At 39.1% G+C, this 8,364-nt stretch overlaps 1 protein-coding gene across 1 annotated transcript; it reads left to right on the top strand.

The window, feature by feature from the left end:
• The first annotated feature begins 225 nt into the window (after window positions 1-225).
• LOC139738066 (craniofacial development protein 2-like) lies at window positions 226-822 on the top strand. Its single transcript, XM_071648727.1, has one exon. It carries the CDS (start codon window positions 226-228, stop codon window positions 820-822), a length of 597 nt encoding a protein of 198 aa, XP_071504828.1.
• The last annotated feature ends 7,542 nt before the right edge of the window (window positions 823-8,364 follow it).

Here is an 8,364-nt window from a genome sequence, read left to right as displayed (position 1 = left end):
GATATTGTTCAAGGTATCTTCATGTCAGGTCAGGATGATCTGCTACTGGTACCCTGTAGCCCAGTACAACCTGTTTCAGGGTCGGATTGTCGGCGACTAAACCGGCAAACCCACCAGTCTCCAACTGGAGAATGGTGAGGAGGGTGGGTGGACACCCTGGTGGAACTAAAACAAGATCTATCTTAAGGGCATCGACTCTGGAGAGTCAACGATGGCCATCCAGCAATGCAGAAGGACCCGGCCACCCACTGCATTTTCTTGGCCACGATAGTTCTTATGAGAGTTCGTAAACATTGTGGAAAACCGGCATCTGATGGTGGGACCCGCAGGCCAGATGATGCGTCAATGGCTACTGGGGAAGAGGAGCGTGTTGCACCGACTAGGCTCAGCTGTAAGGACGCAGAATATACTGCCGATAATCCTGTGCATGAAAGGAGCAGCACAAACCTGAGAAAACCTAGAATTATAGGGACATGGAATGTTCAAGGAATGAATGCTGACAAGATGGAGATCATCATAACCCGAATGGGAGAACAAAATATCAGTGTGCTTGGTATTTCAGAGACTTGGTGGCTCAACCAAGGTCGTTTCACTACCGAAGATGGCTACGCAGTTGTGTATTCAGGCAAAGACGGCGGAAAGAGGGAACACGGAGTAGGCTTCATCCTGGACAAAAACTCGGCTAAGTCTTTCTTGGGTTTCAGCCCAATAAGCAAAAGAATTATTACTCTCAGACTGGAAGGTCACCCATTTAACATCTCCGTCATCCAGGTCTATGCGCCAACATCTACTGCATCTGATGAAGCCATGGAAGACTTATGATCAGCTCCAAGATACTCTTGACAAGATTCCGAACAAGATGTTCTTGTGATAATGGGAGACTGGAATGCAAAAATTGGCAAATCAGTGACCAAGTCTAAGATCGTCGGAAAATATGGATTGGGAGAAAGAAATGAACGTGGAGATAGTTTGGAAGATTTCTGCCAAGCTAATGACCTGATTGTTGGAAACACTTTCTTCCAGCAGCACCCCCGAAGACTATGGACATGGAAGAGCCCCGGGGACAATGTAAGAAACCGGATTGACTATATTCTCGTTAAAAGAAGATGGCGCTCTTCACTGCTCAGTGTTCGGACAAGACCAGGTGCAGACTGTGGGAGTGACCATCAGCTTCTGGTTGCACAGCTGAAACTAAAGCTCAAAGTAAAGAAGAAAGAGACACCACCATTAAGGTTTGATGTAGACAACATACCGGAACAGTACACTGTCAGTGTGAGCAATAGATTTCAGGCACTTCTTCAGATTGATGATGAAGAGCTGTCTCCCAATGAACTGTGGGAAGGAATGAAAGAAGCAGTGTTAAGCACAGTTAAGGAGATCATCCCAAAGAAGAAGAAGAAGAAGCAACCATGGTTATCCAGAACAACATTAGAACTGACTTGCTGACAAGAGACAGGATGCGAGGAAGAGAGGGGATATGGCTGAGTGGCGAAGACAACACAAAGAAGTGTCAAAAGCAGTTAGAGCTGATCAACGTGCCTTCGTTGAGAGAAAATGTGAGGAGATAGAAAGAGCAGGGAGTGATTCTAAGAGGGTGTATGCTCTGGTCAAAGAAATCACTCAAAAACCATCAGCAAGGTCAGATGTCATCAATGACAGAAATGGTACCACCTTAACAGAGAGCACAGACATAAAGAACAGATGGGCCTAGTACTGCAAGGAGCTCTACGAGCAGAAGACCCAGGCAGACTCTGCCAACAGCAACCTAGGGGAACAAGAGTTAGAACCACCCCCGTTATTGGAGGAAGTGCGCCAAGCAATGAGAGAAATTAGGAACGGGAAATCACCAGGCTGGGATGATATCCCAGGCGAGTTATGGAAAGCCTCTGGTGAGGAAGGCATAAACATCACGTGGAAACTATGTGACAGAATCTGGAGGAATGTAGAATGGCCCGAGGACTGGGGAAGAGCGGTCTTTATCCCGATACCTAAAAAAGGAAATGTAAAGGAGTGCTCAAACCATCGCACCATTAGTTTGATCAGCCATGCCAGCAAAATACTACTCAAGATCATCAACAACAGAATGAAACGGCAGATGGAAAATGAGATATCTGAAGAGCAGGCTGGTTTTAGAGCAGGAAGAGGCACGAGAGACCATATCCTCAACATCAGAAACATCATTGAGAATTGCCGAGGACACTCTGTACCACTCTACCTGTGCTTTATAGATTACAGCAAAGCCTTTGATTGTGTCTGTCATGCAAAATTATGGAACACTATGAGAGAAATGGGTTTTCCTAGCCATATAGTGAAGCTCATTAGCAAGCTATATAAAGATCAAGAGTCTACAGTACGAACAAGCAGAGGTGACACAGAATGGTTCAAGATTGGTAGAGGTGTCAGACAGGGATGCATACTATCGCCCCAGCTTTTCAACATCTATGCTGAACGGATTATGAGAGATGCCCTGGGAGATTTCCTTGGTGGAGTGACAATAGGTGGCCAACGGGTAACAAATCTCAGGTATGCGGATGACACCACCCTGGTTTGCAACAACAGAAGAGAATTGATGGATCTACTCAGAGCAGTAAAAATAGCACGTGAAGAGAGGGGGCTAATGCTGCATACTAGAAAGACTAAGACCATGGTTGTAGATGGAGAACGGAGTTTTGCAGATGGTGTCTTTTCTCTAGATGGTGATGCCATTGAAGAGGTGGGAAGCTTCGAGTTCCTGGGTTCCATCATAAACACCAAAGGGGACTGCTCACAGGAGATTAAACGAAGACTAGCAATTGGCCCGGAATGTGGTACAAAGTATGACAAAGCTCTGGAAAAGTAAACTCCCTTCCTCCCTCAAGGTCCGGCTACTAAGATCTACAGCCTTTGCCGTGGCATCATATGGCTCAGAATCCTGGACAATGAAGTCAGCAGACAAGAAGAGACTGGATTCGTTTGAGACGTGGTGCTATCGTAGGATACTGAGGATACCATGGAAAGAAAGAAGAACAAATACATGGGTGCTAGAGGAGCTTGGAGTGGAAAAGAAACTACGGGCTGATATTGTGGCCAGAAAATTGACATATTTTGGCCATGCTACCAGACATCACTGCCTGCAGAAAACAATCATCCAGGGAATGGTTGAGGGAAAACGTAAAAGAGGAAGACCCGCAGCAAGCTGGCTTGATGACATCAAACAGGTGACTGGAGCAAGCATTACAGAGGCTACCAGAGCTGCCGCTGACCGCAGACAATGGCGTTCTCTCATCCGAACCACACCTGCATATTTGTATGCTACGTGACTAGAGAGAGAGAGATCTTCATGGAACATAGTATATATTATGCATGTACTGACTGGAAGTGATTATCTAGGGAATTTGGGGTTCATGGGGTCAAAGGTCAAGGGCAACACTTCAAAATTTTACTATTTCCCTCATATTTATGCAATGCCAGCAGGACTTAAACTTGGTGTATGCATGTATAACCCAAAATAGAGATTCTCTGGCAATTTCTTTTTTTTTTGCCAAAAAGGTCAAAGATCAAGGATCAAGAGAAAGTGCTGAACTTGCTTCTTCCTCCATGTCTCGGAAGTGGCTCATGGTATCTTGAAACTTAGTACATATTTATGCATGTTCTGCCTGACAGTGATTCTCTTATGAATTTCAGGGTCAAAGGCCAGATGAAAATGGTAACAATTTTCTACTCAATACAAAAATTGCACTTTTTCTCCATACCTTGAAAATTACTTAATGCATAAACTTATGAAAGGGCCAAAGTCAAGTTAAAGTCCTAAAATTCCCAAATACATGCTCTCCTATTCATCCAATTAGGCCTAGGTCAAGGAAGGTGACCATTTTGAATTTTGAATGGAAATAATGTCATTATCGTTTTCAAATTCCCAGTAACAGGGCATTTAATCTTGTTGCTTTCGCGTGGCCTTTCTTTCTATGATATACAAGAAGTAAATTTGTTATTGCTTTCAGCAATAACAAATTGGGGCCCGTTTATCTATATCATGACGAACCTCCGGAATAACGAACCTTTGGGGGAAAAATGAACCTTCGGAATAATAAACTATAACTACTATTGTTATATTGTACAAGCTTTAACGCCGACATCTATTAACCTACTATATTACTACTTTCACTCTTTGAAAGGAAACACGCCAACAACCAACGACACAACAGGAATGGAAACAATGTCATTATCGTTTTCAAATTCCCAGTAACAGGGCATTTAATCTTGTTGCTTTCGCGTGGCCTTTCTTTCTATAATATACAAGAAGTAAATTTGTTATTGCTTTCAGCAATAACTAATTTGGGCCCGTTTATCTATATCATGACGAATCTCCGGAATAATGAACCTTTGGGGGAAAAAATGAACCTTCGGAATAATAAACTGTGACCAATATTGTTATATTGTACAAGCTTTAACGCCGACATCTATTAACCTACTACTACTTTCACTCTTTGAAAGGAAACACGCCAACAACCAACGACACAACAGGAATGGAAACAATGTCATTATTGTTTTCAAATTACAAGAAGTAAATTTGTTATTGCCAGTAACTAGAGACGATTAATAATGAACTTTGTGAACCTTCGGAATAATAAACTGTGACCAATATTGTTATATTGTACAAGCTTTAACGCCGACATCTATTAACCTACTACTACTTTCACTCTTTGAAAGGAAACACGCCAACAACCAACGACACAACAGGAATGGAAACAATGTCATTATTGTTTTCAAATTCCCAGTAACAGAGCATTAATCTTGTTACTTTCGCGTGGCCATTCTTTCTATAATATACAATAAGTAAATTTGTTATTGCTTTCAGCCGGCAGCATAGCTTTCGATGGTTTGTGATATCATTAGAATTAAAACATTGAGCTCTCCATAGCTGACAATTGTAAAGTAGTAGCCCGCCAAAGTTGGATTACCTTTTTTTGATACGCACTGTATAACCTGGAAAAAAAAACAGATTTATTGGGTTTTTATCAATTGTACATTATAGCCACTCATATAATGATGTATTGTTTGAGTTAGTCTTCGTACACCACTTAATTACCAACTGCTAATAGTAGTCGTAATCTTCGTTGTAATATTAAACTAGAAATGTCGCTATGACGACTGGTATGCCTCCGCCATAATGCATGATTCTCCTAATAGGTCTATAGTACATGTGGACAATGTGTGATTACATTTTCACAAAATTGGCAAAATATTATAATGGCATGTTTGTCACAAATGTGTTGAATGGTCACCTTCCTTGACCTAGGTTTAATTGGATGAATAGGAGAGCATGTATTTCACTTGATCTTTGACCTTTGACCTATCGTAGATTTTTTTTTTTTTGGGGGGGGGGGGGTGCACGGGGACCATTTCTGAAGAATTTATGATGTAACCCAGTATGGGCCGACATGAACTACACAGATACTTCCCTTCATTTTGTTATGAAAAAATAAGATAGCCATGTTTCATTTTAAACTCTGAAAGGCCATTTAACAAGTTCTTTATTTCTTAGCGCTTTTAGCATAAGATTCTTCTCTTTTTTTCACTTTAATCTTACAATAAGAGGAAACTGTCACGTAATTTTTTTTCTTTAACTTTTTAATATCAGATAAGTTGTGATTAATTTCACGTTCTTGGAGGGAATCCAAAAAGACAAGAAACTGTTCATATGGGAAGCTGAATGGATTGAGTTTGGTAACACAGAATAGAAAAAAAAAACATTTTTATTTCATATAAGGAATAGAAAGTGTAATTTTTCTTTCTTTCTTCGCCGATTTCGATGAGATTTGATCAATAGATAGCAGTGATCTACAACAAACCCCACATACAGAACCTACGCAATTGCGCGCGGAGACATTGTAACCCTTCAATATTGCTGTAAAACCTATTGAACCATATCCCCTTTAATGTCGTGTAACTTTTAAAGGAATTGATGTATTGGAAAGCCGTTTTCACATGATAATAGCTATGTTTTGGGGATAATTATAGGAAAATTCAAATGTTATTTGTAAATGCATATTAAATGTATGGAAAAGAACATTATAACCAAATTCCCTATCTTTTTAGAAAAATGCTAAAAAACATAATTCCTTCCTTAATATTTCATGACAACATCTATCTATCCCATCAAATGGGGTATCAGCTTGTAGGAAATTTAATTCTCTTCAAAATGATACCATTTTTATGGTAATTTGTTATTCCTAACTAAAGTTATTCAAAAATAATCCGTCTCCTAGCAACGGGCGGCGCCCATCTTAGAAATATGCAAATAAGACGCGCGCGCAACCTTTTTTTTTCCGCTGGCGACAACCGGATTCGGAAAATACAGGTTCTGACGATCTCCGAACATATCGTAGAATTTTGTTTTAAGGGGGGTGCACGGGGACCCTTTCTGGCTGCTAGACTATATGCGGTACAGGCGGTGGCTTACCGTGCAGGCCGTATGTTGACGGATACGAACTTCAGTGTGTTGTATGTTCACTGTAAAGGCACGGTGAGATGAAGTACACAGAACAAGACATACGAAAACCTTGCTGTAGCCAAAACTGTTAGAATTATTGCTGATGGACCTAATTAACTACCAAAAATGTGGTTTTGTTTAACAAGATGCGAATTACTTTTATATTTGGACTTAAGCGACTTAAGATAGACATCAGACAGATCGATACACAAACGCGAATTGAATACATAGTGTCACCATCTGCTTGGACGATATCTAATTTGTAAAGACTCTCAGAATCAAACAATTACGATTAAAAAATTGTTACAAACTGGGCCTTTTTGCTGTATACCAGCGTCTATGCAATAACACCCAAGTTAGTCAGGCTTAGATGGAAGTAATACATGTTTAGTCTTTAAAAAAAAAATCTGGACTCATTTGTTATCTTTCATTTTGTATCAGAAATATGATCAGGAGAGCATGCACCAGTGTTCATCAGTATGAAAAGGGTATTGCTTCGATCTATAAAATGATATCAAGTACAGATTTAATCCACTTAAGGAATTTGTATAGTTGGACTGAATCGCAGTGACTCATAGGTGTGTACAAACAAACACACACACACACACACACACACACACACACACACACACACACATACCACATACACATGCTCACCCGTCCCTGATGATGGTCGTGGCGAAGAAAGGCAGCTTATTGGTTACAGTACATTGTACTGACTTACAATACCCCGGACAAGATGAATCGTGATTGGACGGCCATCTCATAATGGTTAAACGTTAACAAGTTGGTCTTGAATGTTACAAAGTGTTAGAATATGATAATTGGCAGAAAACAAAGATTTGAGAAATGGAATAATGTAAATGGTGATTTTCATAATGCGTATATAAATGATACAACCTTTAAAAACGCATGTTTTTAAACATCTGGGAATGTATACTGACGAAAATTTATCATGGAATATATAGGCATATTAAATATGTGAAATCTCAAATAATGACAAATTGTATTCATCAAAAAGGATAAGATATGTTATTTGCAGCAAAAAGCATTGTTATTTCATAAATCAGTTGTTCAAGCTCATTTTTTTTTTTTTTGGTGTAGAGAAACACCAACAATTAAACATGATACCTCTTAAAACAGAATATGGTAAAAGATGTTTTGTACATAAAGGTGCTTCCTTATGGATAGATTTTGTTCGATATATTTCTTTTCATGTCTCCATATATACATATATATATATATATGTATGTATATATATATATATATATATATATATATACATACATATATATATATATATATATATATATATATATTTAACTTTGAATGAATGCTGCGTATCCTGATAGAGTGCTTTTATTTGCACTTAATAATAACCCACCGTCAAGATACCAGGAATAACGATTTTCCTTTCGTTCTTGAACCATCTTATGGCCCTTCTTTTGTATATATTGTACTTTAAGGTCTTGTTGATAATTTTCTTTGCTTTTCTTTTGTGTCTAAAAATAAGTTTACCACGGTGTTGCCGTTTCTCTTCTTTATTTTTTTTAGTTCTTTGCATAATATAGAATATGTTATAGGCCTATGTTTGTAACTGTATGTATGTGTGTACTGTATACGTTCAATGCTTGTATTTTTAACCTGAGTGGATCCCTCTGATAATCAGCCTTTCGCTGACGAGGATGTTCGATATCTTGACCGATTGGAAAGAAAAAAATGTTACAAAATATGTGCTTCAATCTGTAATGTGTTCTTGTACTATTAACAAGCATACTTGTTATCTCGTTCGATACCACTCGTTTGGTTTTGTTTGCTTTGTTCATGTGTTTGTTATTTGCTTTGTCCTCTGTTTTAGTATGTTTCATTCTCTCCATATTTACTTGATGTTG

This window comes from Diadema antillarum, unplaced genomic scaffold (genome assembly GCF_040938485.1).
Source record: "Diadema antillarum isolate AM-2024a unplaced genomic scaffold, OU_Dant_1.0 seq00000720_RagTag, whole genome shotgun sequence".
In the NCBI taxonomy this organism is placed as follows: Eukaryota; Metazoa; Echinodermata; class Echinoidea; order Diadematoida; family Diadematidae; genus Diadema; species Diadema antillarum.
The sequence above is the reverse complement of the archived record's forward strand: the minus strand, read 5'-3'. Positions and strand labels throughout refer to the sequence as shown.